The sequence below is a fragment of the Ranitomeya imitator genome, chromosome 2, assembly GCF_032444005.1.
Source record: "Ranitomeya imitator isolate aRanImi1 chromosome 2, aRanImi1.pri, whole genome shotgun sequence".
Classification (NCBI taxonomy): domain Eukaryota; kingdom Metazoa; phylum Chordata; class Amphibia; order Anura; family Dendrobatidae; genus Ranitomeya; species Ranitomeya imitator.
This window is the reverse complement of record NC_091283.1, coordinates 590,516,822-590,529,989: the sequence shown is the minus strand read 5'-3', so window position 1 is coordinate 590,529,989 and position 13,168 is coordinate 590,516,822. Positions and strand designations below refer to the sequence as shown.

Here is a 13,168-nt window from a genome sequence, read left to right as displayed (position 1 = left end):
CCAGCTTCTGGCAGCATTCTTGAAGAATTTCAGCTCACTCCTCATTGGTAATGGCCTCCAGGTCACTAATACTTTTGAGATTGGGTGCACCACCGTTTTCTTCAAATCCCACCTAGGATTTTCTAAAAAGTTCTTTTAGGCAACTTTGACTTCCATTCCAGAATGTTCCAGGAATTCTTCTGAAATCAAGTCTTGGTTGACTTTCTTTCCACATGTTGCAGGTGTCCAATGCCCTAGGCATCATTGAGCCCTGCCTCGATTCACTGTACACAGGTTTCTTTTTTCTTTGCATGCTTAACTCTTCCTCCTCTAGAAATAAGACTAACCCATAAGCCCAAAAAGTTCCAGTGTTGTTTTATCTCTCCACGGAACAGAACTCAAAAACTTCTGTGACTTATTTATATGGTTTTAAACATGTTGCAACCCACTTTTTTATATCTATTAGTAGAGGTTTACATCTCAGAGTCCGTACATGGATACCTTCAGTGCTTTGTACACAACTTCCTGTCCAAACTGAAATATCAGTGCCTGCTGCCACCAAATCCTGCTGCAGGTATTTGCTCCACCTGTCTTCTCAGTATCTTCTTCTTTCTGCCATGTTCAGGTAGTGCAGTCAGTGTTCCTTAAACTTTTTATTTTGCGAACTAAGCTTCCACCTGTATCGACAAGAATACTCAACACCTTTGGTATCTCTGTATCCTTTTTCTTTGTTTGTATACAACAATGATCTCTTCTCTTAGCTTTTTGGACCACTCGCTTTGATAGAGCTGTATTTCTAACATGAAATCACACACCACACACAGCAAATCCTCAGCCAAGCCAGGTATTTGATTTGTTTTTTTTTTCCTCATGAATGGTTATTCACTTGGTTATTTGCAATAAATAAGATCTGATTTGCAGATGTGTGCCCTTATGAAGAATTCTATTAAAGGGGCTGCATGATTCTGGGGCTGAAGTAGTCAGTAAACGAGTCATTTTTGTTGAATTAGGAGAAACCACTTATTAGTTGTGCTAAGCTATATAAATTGGTTTATCGTACGCAGCAGAAATTTTGTAGATTTTACAAATAAACTCAAATTGCAATGCGGGTTGAATAATTTTGATTGCAGATGTACATAAGATGCCACATTGAATGCTGATACATCCTTCATTGTGGTTGACTTTTCCTTGTTAGTCGGACTGGTAACAGTATGAACTTTAAGTAACTGACCAACCTGGAAAATATCTCTACAAGCTAAAATGAATGCATTGGCATATAGGGTTTTCCACATATGCTATGGTTGGAAAAACATGGACTATGTAGCTGCTGGTGAAGGGAAGGCTAGTGGGATGAAATAAACTGCACTATTGCAGCCAGATATGTTTTACTGTGAAGAACTGTGATGTTTTGGAAAAACATAGTTTGGAAAGCTTGGTCATGGACTAGGCATCTCAGATGTCTAACATGAGGTCCTCATGCGGGTCTTCCTACCCTGTTCCACATGATTGTTAAGTCTCCCCATATCTGTGTGTTTAAGGAGAGACCTACCAGTCGAGGGGAGTGGGGGTAATCTCAGACTATTCGTCTGAAATGCATAGTCCCCAACTAGCTTTTCAAAGCATGCTCTTTCCGAAATGCTGCCACATTTCAGAGTAATCATACATAACTGCAATAACGCACTTGGTCTTCCAATCCATGCTACCCACAGGTCCAGCAGCATAAATCATTTGACAGGTTCTCTTTAAGTCCCATCATGTCTCTGGATCAACAGCCCTAAAAAATTCTATTATATACAACTCAGCTATGAAAGTCTCATGAAACGGGACGATAAGGCGTCTTCATTCTGTGAATAGCCCCCTTTCTCTGTATACTTCTGTAAATCAAATACTAATGCTTGTTTCTGTAATTTACTATCTCGATAATATTGCACGGTATCCGCTCCCGTCCTCAGATCGGCTTCAGTTTTCCAGCTTGTGGACATCCATAAACCATTTCTAGCTAAGTAAGCACACAATAAGACAGCCTCATCAATCTCTGATGAGCAGCTGGCCTTTCATACTTTTCCAGAAACTAGTCGAAGCAATTCACATCCTAAAAATCTAATACTAGTTAATGAGCCCTGCCCTCTTATCTTTCCCTGTTTATATGTACACTCTGCTACCCCTTTAATCCCCGAATGATTGCTTTATCTTTTTTTATTGTTCTTATTTTACAGTGTTTACCAACTTGTGGTAAAGGAGGAAAGGACCCAGAGGTCAGGGAGGGCTGCGGATGGCAATGGATGCTTTCCAGTACCTGTCAGTTACAGAAATGCCTCAGTTATGGAGTCCCCTCATTACTTTGCCGCAGAACTAAAACCGACACAATTGGCATCTTCACAGCTCTTTACAGTTGGAGACAACAGGACCTACAATGGATATTGGAATCCACCACTTTCACCTGTGAAGAGTTACAGCATCTATTTCCAGGCTTTGAGCACTGCCAATGGGGTACATATACACCTAATATAATAATGTGCACATTGTTTCAAGGGTAAATACACATTAGGGCTGCCGCTACTTTAGCAATGTGACCTAGGATTGGGTTGTCCTCATACCACCTTTTCATGGTAGATGCAAGAATGTTGTAAAACAATTAAAACCAATGACTAGGAAAGATTAAAAATCCCAGAGCATAAAGAAGTGAACTCAAAAGATCTTTCAAAACATATATAACTTTCTGGAGTAAATAAACCAATATATAGTAAACCATTAAAAACAAAGGTGTCTCACCAACAGGGGCACAAAATAGGCCTAGCCTACAAAGATAGTCTATACATTATAATGCAATAATGTAAGGTGGTGGCAAATCCAGGAAAGACATTTTCAACAGATTACCATAATTACACCTATGTACATAATATTAGATTTTCAGTATAAAGTGGAATTCTTATTACAATAAAACATCAGGCCCTGTGTCCCTATACCCTGACATGCGTTTTGCCTAGCTTCTTCCGGGAGGGCTAAAAAAATATCAGAACAGTGCCCTATTTAAATTTATTTTCTTTTTCCTTACACCCTTTTGTTATTACAATACATGCATATTTTTTGTCTATATCTAACCAACTATATGTTAGGGTTGGCGGAACGCACAGAATATATTTATTAGATGGGATTGGTGCATTCGCAACCCGGGATCCACCGTGCAGGAAATAACCTGCTGCTAAGTAATTGGAGGCACTATATGGCGGTATGAACCAGCTCTGTTAGCTTCACAGCTTAGCTTCACAGCTTCACTACCCAAATGAGAGCAGTCAGTGGTCATGCATGCACACAAAACTCCTCGCCGGAGGTGCCAGCATTCTAGGGGCTTATTTCAGCCGGGTCCCTGAACACACTTAAACACAATCTCCTCGCCGGAGGTGCCAGCATTCTAGGGGCTTATTTCAGCTGGGTCCCTGAATACACACAAACACAATCTCCTCGCCAGAGGTCCCAGCATTCTAGGGGCTTATTTCAGCTGGGTCTCTGAACACATACAAACACATGACCACACTGGCGCAAAGCACATAACTTAGGAAGATACTAGCACATGGCCGTGCGGCCATGCGAGCCTTATATAGTTGCAGCACGTACAGGACCTTCAAAGAAGGACCAATGGAGTTGCTGCAGTACCTGAGCATGTGACCCTAGATCTCCACTGAGAGATCTTGCCCTTGGTATGCTCAGTGTGTGCAAAGCAGGACTTAGTCCCAGAAAAGCCTGCTCGCCGCATATCAGTGCAGGGTACAATAGCAGAGCCTGGAGAGGCAGCAGTAACCCTTTGCACAGTATCAGTCTCAGTGAGACACTGAGACTGACGTCTCCGCTGAGCAGGCTCCACTGCGGCCAATGCAGAATGGGAGACCGCAGCAGACAGGGATCGAGATTCCCCCTGTGCAGCAGAGGAAACTCGACTCCTAACACTATATATAGCAATATAACCAAATACAAGACAGTGTACAGTAAAACCTCCACAGAAGACCATCTACTTCGATCGACCACCATTTTGACCAAACCAGATTTCCTTAGGCAAATTACCAATTTTATCATATAATATGCATCCTGGACATCTTTTTAAATAGGCAACCTTTACAGAAAATAATTTGTAATGCAATGTCCGATGGCTGTCTCTAAACAGGTTTCTAGTGTATCCTTTAAAACCTGCAGTCTTCAGCAAAGCAAGTTCTTTTAAAGGTTGACATCGCCATGGTCAAGGATGATATATGTTATTACAATATATTGTCTATGGAGATAAGCTTCTAAGCGGTAAAAATACATAACATATTCCTTTTATCTTTTCTTCTTTCTGCTGGCTAATGTTTTCCTTAAGCAATAATTATAATAACATGTTAATATTATTTGAAGCTCTTCATACTGCAAAGTGGTGCATACACTTATGGTATATCATGAAATACACAAATTACAGTTTGATGGAGTAGATGCATCTAGTTGTATACAAAGATAGGATACTAAGCTACGCTCTCGTTCAAGGGCACCATATTTTTTCTAGTGCAACGCATGCAATAGACTACCTGAAAGCATGCAAATTAATGAGAACCCTGGTTTACAGTGAGGGACTTGGACAAGAAATTAAAAATTGATCTCCTACCTAAGAGAAACATTTAAAATTTCAGCATGACTTATGCTTTTTGTTATTTTAGCTTGAAACTATTTCTATTGAGAAAAATATTTACAAATCAGTATAGCAGAATGAGTTTGGGAATGCAGAAATGAGGGGTCAAGGCGCAAAGAGATGTGAGTGGTTGGCTGATTTTAAATGTAACTAGATAAGTGGAAATTAGAACATTTTTATGAGAAGCTTAGTAACCTGGCATAAAACATTAGCGCTCATTCTAGGACATTAAAGAGGCCTTAAATGAAATCTGTCCTGTTATCAACTCTTTACAAGAAAAATATGGCTGCACATTGTAGCGCTATGTCTGACGCCTTTGCATGGTGTCCTCTTCTCGATCCATGCAGGGATGCCAGTTTACTCCTCGCCCCTACCTTCAGTGCAGTGTCAGTGCACATATAGTAAATGCCCTCAGCTTGTTGCTAAGAGGCATTTAGTATTATTAGTTACACCTGCAAGATGGCTCCCTGCCAATAGCTCTTGCATTTAAGACTCCCTCTCCCCTAGGGAATCCCCGAGCATCATGTAAAGTCATTAGGCAGTTGCTGTGCTAACAAGGCAATTGTGAGGTCCCCTGGTCCCAGGGCTGCCAGAGTCCTGAACCTCATTCCCTGGTCCTGGTTTGGCTAGTGCCTGAATGTTGTCCCAAATTACCCTGGTCCTGGTGCAGCCAGTCCTTTTCCCGAAGTATTCAGGTCCCAGTGCAGCCAGTGCCTGAACATTGTCCCCTGTTCCTGATGTGGCCAGTCCTGTATCCAAAGTCCCCTGATCCCGGTGTGGCCAGTCCTGTTCCCAAAGTTCACTAGTCCCATTGCACTCTGTTATTGAACATTATCTCCTGGTCCATGTCTAGCCAGTCCCTGATCCCTAGACCAATGTGTCTGAACTAAGCCCTACATTAGTGTCAGCATACTTGACCCCTGGAGTCAGCAGTTGCAGTACCGGGCTCTGCTCAGTAGTGGTACCTGGCGGCTACCTGCAGTCCAGTTTATCTACACCAACAGGAGCTCCAGTGAACACCAGGTAGCCACAGAGAAATGCCCCTTCCTGGGCAGGCGCGGCCCTGTGGCACAGTGGGTCCACAAATTCACATGCGCCACCATTGTGCATAATACACATTTGCAGTCACTCATCATTACATCCATATCAAAATTGCCAATTTAGAGGTTTTGTTATCCCCCATTTGTTATGCTAAAGATGATGACTGTGCTTGTGAAGTCATCTTTTTCATGGAACCAGGGTTGCCCACTTCACTTTTTATTTTTGTTGTGGATAGCTTACCAGATAGTCATGAACAGACAATATTTTTTACGTACACTTTGGAATACAAATATCTCGCTGAGGATCTGTTTATACCAAGGAAGGTGACGGGCACAAGGGGGCATTCTTTGTGTCTGGAGGAGAGAAGGTTTTTCCACCAACATAGAAGAGGATTCTTTACTGTTAGGGCAGAGAGAATCTGGAATTGCTTGCCTGAGGAGGTGGTGATGGCGAACTCAGTCGAGAGGTTCAAGAGAGGCCTGGATGTCTTCCTGGAGCAGAACAATATTGTATCATACAATTATTAGGTTCTGTAGAAGGACGTAGATCTGGGGATTTATTATGATGGAATATAGGCTGAACTGGATGGACAAATGTCTTTTTTCGGCCTTACTAACTATGTTACTATGTTACACTTTGGAATACTCTAGTAAATCATTATAATTATGCTTGATGCATGTATACAGCCCATAGTTCTGATATGAAGACACCAGCTGCATTCACTGTAAACTGTAAAATGATGAAAATAAAAGTCGAAATCATCTTTTTAAGTTACTTCAACTTCAAAAAAATCACGCACACCTTAAAATTTTTATCATGGACTGCCCTGGAAGATGGACAACCCTGGAGTTAGGGATCTGGAACTTGTCATGTTGGTCATAGAGTCCAATCTGTGGCCCGCACAGGCTGAGCAGATTGATATAGAGGTTTGTATAACAATATCTATTAATTTAAACTTTTACTCATTCTGGGTTTAGCAGTCCAGTGGGCAGTCCTAGGCAGTAAGTGACAGCCTGTATAAATGTGAAGATGTAGTTGTCACCCACTGGACTCATAAACTCATAAACTTTTTTCTGGACAACCATACATCAATCTGCACTGCTCTATATACCTTATTGCCCACATAGGGGACTGTATGTTCATATAGTAACATGTTGACCAGAATGAACACATTAGTTGGCTTCGTAGCTGCAGAATAAAACACATCTGATTTTATGAGGTAACGGCAGGAGGCTGTATTATTAAAAGTTCTAGTAAACCAAGGAAGGGGCAGAAAGTGCAGTAAAGTATTTACTAACTACAGAAAAAAAGAACAATGAAATGTATGTCATGATATGAGAAAGTCTGCTCTGGGCAGGCAGAAATAAATAAGTCCCCAAATGCCCATAAAACATGAACATTTTAGTCTTTCGGTGGTGATGTCTTAACTTCGTGTTTTGTTTTTTTTACAGGAGACTAAAATCAGCTGCGTCCGGTTGGCCTCAAAAGGTGAATATTTTTTATTTAATAGAAATATTTGGCTAATAAAATATGCGATATTATTAAAAAAAAAAGCTTGTGTGGAAATTTATGAAAACAGGGACAACGTGATTGGGACTTGTTTACTTGACAGGGACTTGTTACCAACACTAGTACACAAACAGCGTCTATTACTGTGACTGCCAGTGCGGCGCCGTGCACTATCTCCGTGCTTTCCTAACCCAAGTCTGGGTGGTTAGTGGCGTCTGCCAGAGCGGCACTACATGCACTCTCGTGCTACTTTATTATTATTTCTGTTACGTGCGGTACTGCGGCTCTGTGACACAACAGGGTTTGCTTCTTTCACACAGGGTGAAGCTAACCTGCGTGTGTATCCTGATTGTACCGACATATGGTTCGTCATTGCTTAGCAGCAGGTTCCATCTCTGCATGGTGGACCCCAGGCTGCGAACGCACCTTATTCCTTTTCTCTAATTATTTGGTGCGTTCCGTTAGCCCTAACACACCCTATATCCCTTTACCATAATATATTACAAAAACCTACCAAGAAAAGGCCCGTAACAGGAGGCTTGGCATTTGGTATTCGGAATTAGCATGGGTTTACATACCACAGAGGCAGTTTATGTTCCCCCATATGTTGAAACTCATCCACCATATGTTTTACCATAAGTTTAAAATGTTTTGGAGAATTTTCAAACTAATCTTATGGATAATCTGCACCGATGTCACGGTATGCATTCGACTTGTCGGAAAGGGTGAAGATTTATTCTCACTTTGAAGCCATTATTGTACATTTGCTTAGAAGATGTACTTCTAGCAATCAATAAGGTACAAAGCAACACAAACAAATTCAAAAATACGAAAAAGAAGAAAAAAGGAACAAAAACATTCTTTACTTTTTTAAACGGGACAAGAGATTATTAGATAGCCCCTAACAATGTATTTTATGTTTTCTTGTACTGTATTTGTATTTAATTTGAAGGTTCACAGCAGTTTACAGCAATTTCCTAAAATTGACGTTATCCAATCACTCTCTTTACAATCAAGAGTAATTGGTGAACATAGGTGTGGAAAATACAGGAGCTTTTTATGGTTCCTGTATTGTTCATGTGTACAGAGGTTGTAGTATGTTATGTTGTGATAGAATAAAGAATAATATTAGTTCTATAGACATCAATGATGTTTTCCCTGCACTATTTGTATGTACATCTACCAGGAGTGTGGGCAGGTACATTACCAGCAAGGCATCCTATTAATTTCATTCGCTTTCTTTTCATTGGTGGTATGATTACACATATGTAGTCATATATCCTTAAAAAATACGGAGCTTGTCCTCTTTCAACTTTGATATGTTAATAAAATGTAATTTAAGCTGAAATACCACTTTTAAATCTAAAATGTCAACATTTTTGCACTGATAAATAACATTAATACATTTTCATAATGTTTAGAGCTTTTTTTATACAGCGCTCTAAATCAACTGAATAGATATTGAGCTAAATGATAACATCTTATCAATCTGCAGCCACAACTAGGGGGAGCTTACCACTATGATATTAATGACCTACAGATAGGATTGGTCATTAATTTAAAATTGGCGAGGGTCCGACACCTACCACCTTGATTGATTAGATGTCATGATCTGTAGTATTCATAACTGGCCGCTAAATAGTATGATGAAACGGTGATGTTCCTCTCTGCACATAGTTAATCGGGCTTCTCCTGGAGCGGTTAAAAGCTGAAAATTGAGGGTGTTGGGTGTCAGAACCCTACCATGTGGATATTGATAAACCTATTCTGTGGCTAGGTCATCAATATCAAAATAGTGGCACACCTTTAAGAATTTACAGTAATTTGTACACTGAACTCAAAAATAAGGAGAGCTCCTAAGATCCATCTAGTGGTGGCTTCAGTTAGCCAGAATGTTTATTTTATCAGTTCCCTATGTAGAAGATTTAGAGCTCAATATCAGAAACATAAAGCTCCAACCACTGTATAAATATGTTAAATAATAAATCAACACATATTAAAATTTAAAATCACATTGTATTTAAAAGCTGAACAGTAATGCTAAAGGAATCTATCAAATCGGGTAACACTATTAACCTGCAGATATAAGGTTAATCTAGAGGTTGATAGCATTACTAAGGTGCCCGTCCATTGTGATCTGTGAGAAGGGGAATCTGTCAGCAGAACTTCACCCTCAAAACTGTTTATATGCAAACATAGCTCTTGCAAAGACAAGTCCATCCATACCCTTAGCTAACTAGTCTGTTCTCTGTTCCTGAGAAATCACCATTTGAATCCATACGCATATGAAGCTGAAATGCTTTTGGCTTGTGGAAGCACTTCCTAAGCCTCCTCAACGTTATTCCCTGCCCAGGGCCTCCTTCTGCTGCTTGACTAACAGTTGCTTTGCGTAAAGTCTCACAGCATAGAAAGCTGTCAACCCAGCAGAGGGTTAGTTAAAGGTATGGATGGACTTGTCTTTGCAAGAACAGGATGCACAGATAAACAGTTTGGGCAGTGACATCCTGCTGACAGATTCCCTTTAACCCCTTTCCTACCTTAGACATATAGGTACGCCTAACGTTGCCTCCTCCAGTTTGCTACGAGCTCCAGCGCTGAACCCACAACTTTTCCGGCACGTGTCAGATAATTTCATGTGCCCCTAACAGCCGTGGGTGGAATCACAATCCTCCCACAGCTGTTAACATGTTAAATGTCAATCTCTGACAGTGGCATTTATCATGCTCGGGCCAGAAGTGCATCACTAATAGAGTTGAGCAAATATGTTCGGGTTCCCTCTTATTGGGCAACCTATGGCACTTACCAAATAAGCAGCCCAGGGAACCGGCTTGCTGGGTCGTGCCGGCCAATCAGTTGATTGGCGCCGCAGGTGCATGTGTCGCGGCTGTGTCACAGTCACAGAACAAGCATGGAGAGCCTGTGTGTCTGTCCAAGTAAGCATTTTATGATAGAAAATAATTGAGGTCTGTGTCATATAGTTAATATCAAGTCCTTCATAGCAGGACTCCTCTGTTATGAATACAACATAGAGATGGTCATGTCTAAGAGCTTGTTTACATATATGTACATTTCCCATATAGACATTATCACATTGTAATAAAATACTACAGCCATAGGGAACATCACTCCCTCCCCCCCCCCACATATTCGCCACCACAAAATCTCAACACTTAAATTAATAACAGGCACTTAAGCCTTGATGATATCACCAGTTCTTAGTGAATTAAAAGGCTGTATTCTCATGAATAAAGCATTCCGATAATAATACTAATAAAAATATAGTTATAATAATTTGGAATCAGTCTACAAAACGTCTGCTTTGTGTGAAGGTCAAGTCTACTTTAACTATGCTTTTCACAAGTTTTTCTCAAATACAGCATAAAATATGAACCTTCAGGAAGAGAAATGTATTCAATTAATACACAGTAATTGCAATTTATTTATATGAAATTAGTTTCAGACTAAAGCCATTGAAGAAGAATTTTATACAGTAGCGGTTTTATATTGTTTTCTTATTATGAATTCTAGATCTGCCATAAATTAATAAATGCACTTCTGTCCTTTCTTCCATATTAAATTTACTAAAGTATATTTCCTATTCTAACACATTTTGGAAAAACATTAATTGAATTTCTCTCAAAAAACTGTTTCTCCGATCTATGATAAAAGTCTTTTTTTAAAATCAAAGCACTACTCCAGAGTTGGGTTCTTTTTTCATCGCTGGATAGGTGCTTCTACTCTACAGTCCCCAACCCTAGTCTTATACTTACCCACTGCCGTCCTCAGCTTCTATCGGCGCCGCTCAGGTCCCATGGCAACATCTTTTGGCCACAGCTTCTGACTGGTCAGAAGTCAGAGGTAACGGACACAAGCTCTTAGTGTAAGTCTATAAGCACCAGAACAAGGCAGTCATAGACTAGTAATGAAAAGTGACCTCCGGCTTGCCAAGCAACACTGGAGCAATCTGACAGGTCACAAACTACTAGAGACCGAAGGGATCGGTGACTACAGAAGAAGACGATGGCGGCTGGTAAGCATAAGACTAGGTACAGAGACTTTAGATTAGAAACACCGCTTTAAAGCTTAGCTAAAATTATACTAAATTGAGCTCTTGCACTGGTGTACATATAATAGATATAAACCATGTGGTACCTATGAAGACTTTGAAGTGAGGGGGGCCCAACTTTGGTTAGTCCCATCTATCTATCCCAGAAAGGTGTCAGCCAAGAAATCGTTTGGTTGACAGATATCTAATGTGTATGGCGGCCTATAGAGTAATTCTTCCAAGGATAATGGAAATCACACGGTGGGAAACAGCTGAGTTTTCTGTCCTTTGTAGGATAACCCAGTATCATTATAGGCCCCTTTCTTTTATGTCTGCCACAACGGAATATAAATGATCAAAGTCTGTATGTATGGTTGGGCAGAGTGGAAACACCACCCAGCCACCATTAAAGGACAAGGAAATGGCTAGGTCAATGACATGCAAATTTTGGGCATCCACTTCAAAATATAAGAATCTACTATATGCAGTTGAAACTAGTTTACTTACACTGTATAAAAAGACACATATGCATGTTTTACTCAATATCTGACATAAAATCTGAAAAAAACCTTTCCCGTTTTAGGTAAATTAGGATTACCATAATTATTAATATTTGCAAAATGCCAGAATAATGAGAGAGAGAATGTTTTAAGACATTTTTATTACTTACTGCAAAGTCAAAAGTTTACATACACTAAGATTATTATGCCGTTAAAAAATTGTGGACTGCCCATATGATGATGTCATGTGTTTGGAAGCTTGTGATAGGTTTTTGGAAACATCTGAGTTAATTAGAGACACACCTGTGGATGTATTTTAATGAACACCTGAAACACACTGCTTCTTTGTGTAGCATCATGGGAAAGTCTAAAGAAATTAACCAAGATATCAGGAAGACAATTGTGGATTTGCACATGAGTCTGGTTCATCCTTGGGTACAATTTCAAGATACCTGAAGGTGTCTTGTTCATCTGTACAAGCACATACAAACAAGATGGGAATGTCCAGCCATCATACCGCTCACAATGGAGACTAGCTCTGTGTCCCAGAGATGAAGGTGCTTTGGTTCGATATGTGCATATCAACCCAAGGACAAAAGCAAAAGACCTTGTGAAGATGATGGCAGAAGCTGGTAAGATTGTGTCAATATCGACAGTGAAATAAGTGCCTTATCAACATAGGCTGAAAAGCTACTCTGCCAGGAAGAAGCCATTACTCCAAAAGAAAGATAAAAAAGCCAGATTAATGTGTGCAAATGCACACAGCAACAGAGACTTTAATTTTTGGAGACATGTCCTGTGGTCTGATGAAACTAAAACTGAACTTTTTGGGCATAATGACCATCATTACGTTTGGAGGAAAATGGGAAAAGCTTGGAAGCCCAAGAACATAATCCCAATTGTGAAACACGGGGGTTGGAAGCATCATGTTGTGGGGTTGTTTTGCTGCAGGAGGGATTGGTGCACTTCACAAAATAGATGGCATCATGAGAAAAGAAGATTATGTGGCAATACTGAAGCAACATCTCAAGACATCAGCCAGGAAGTTAAAGCTTGGGTGGAAATGGGTTTTCCAAATGGACCGTGACCTGAAGCACACTGCAAAAATGGTAAAAAAGTGGATTAAAGGGAAGGTGCCACCAGTTTTCTTGTATTTTGTTTTTTTGTGAAATTAAGCTTAAAATAGTAATTAAAATGTATTAATGCAATGTTTGCACTGTTTGCAAACATTTCTATATGAAAAATATTATATATTTTTCTACAAATATACATATTTACCACTAGGGGGAGCATTTTCCGTTTTAGACCTCAAGCAGCTATAGTAAGATTTAGCAGCTCTGCCCCAGGGATATTAGACCACCCAAAAGGGGAGGGAAATGGTGATGTCAGCAGTTACTGCCCCAACAGTAAGAATGAAGAGCAGCATCACAGGGCAGCACC

The 13,168-nt window shown here is 40.1% G+C and overlaps 1 protein-coding gene across 7 annotated transcripts in view; it reads left to right on the top strand.

Moving 5' to 3' along the window:
• Window positions 1-13,168, top strand: part of PTPRT (protein tyrosine phosphatase receptor type T) — a 641,769-nt gene that overhangs the window by 482,359 nt on the left and 146,242 nt on the right. For all 7 annotated transcript variants that reach the window (XM_069752327.1, XM_069752329.1, XM_069752326.1 and 4 more), the window contains exons 12-13: window positions 2,196-2,469; window positions 7,126-7,162. In XM_069752327.1, coding sequence (XP_069608428.1) covers window positions 2,196-2,469; window positions 7,126-7,162 — 311 coding nt within the window. The remainder of the gene's footprint in view (window positions 1-2,195; window positions 2,470-7,125; window positions 7,163-13,168) is intronic.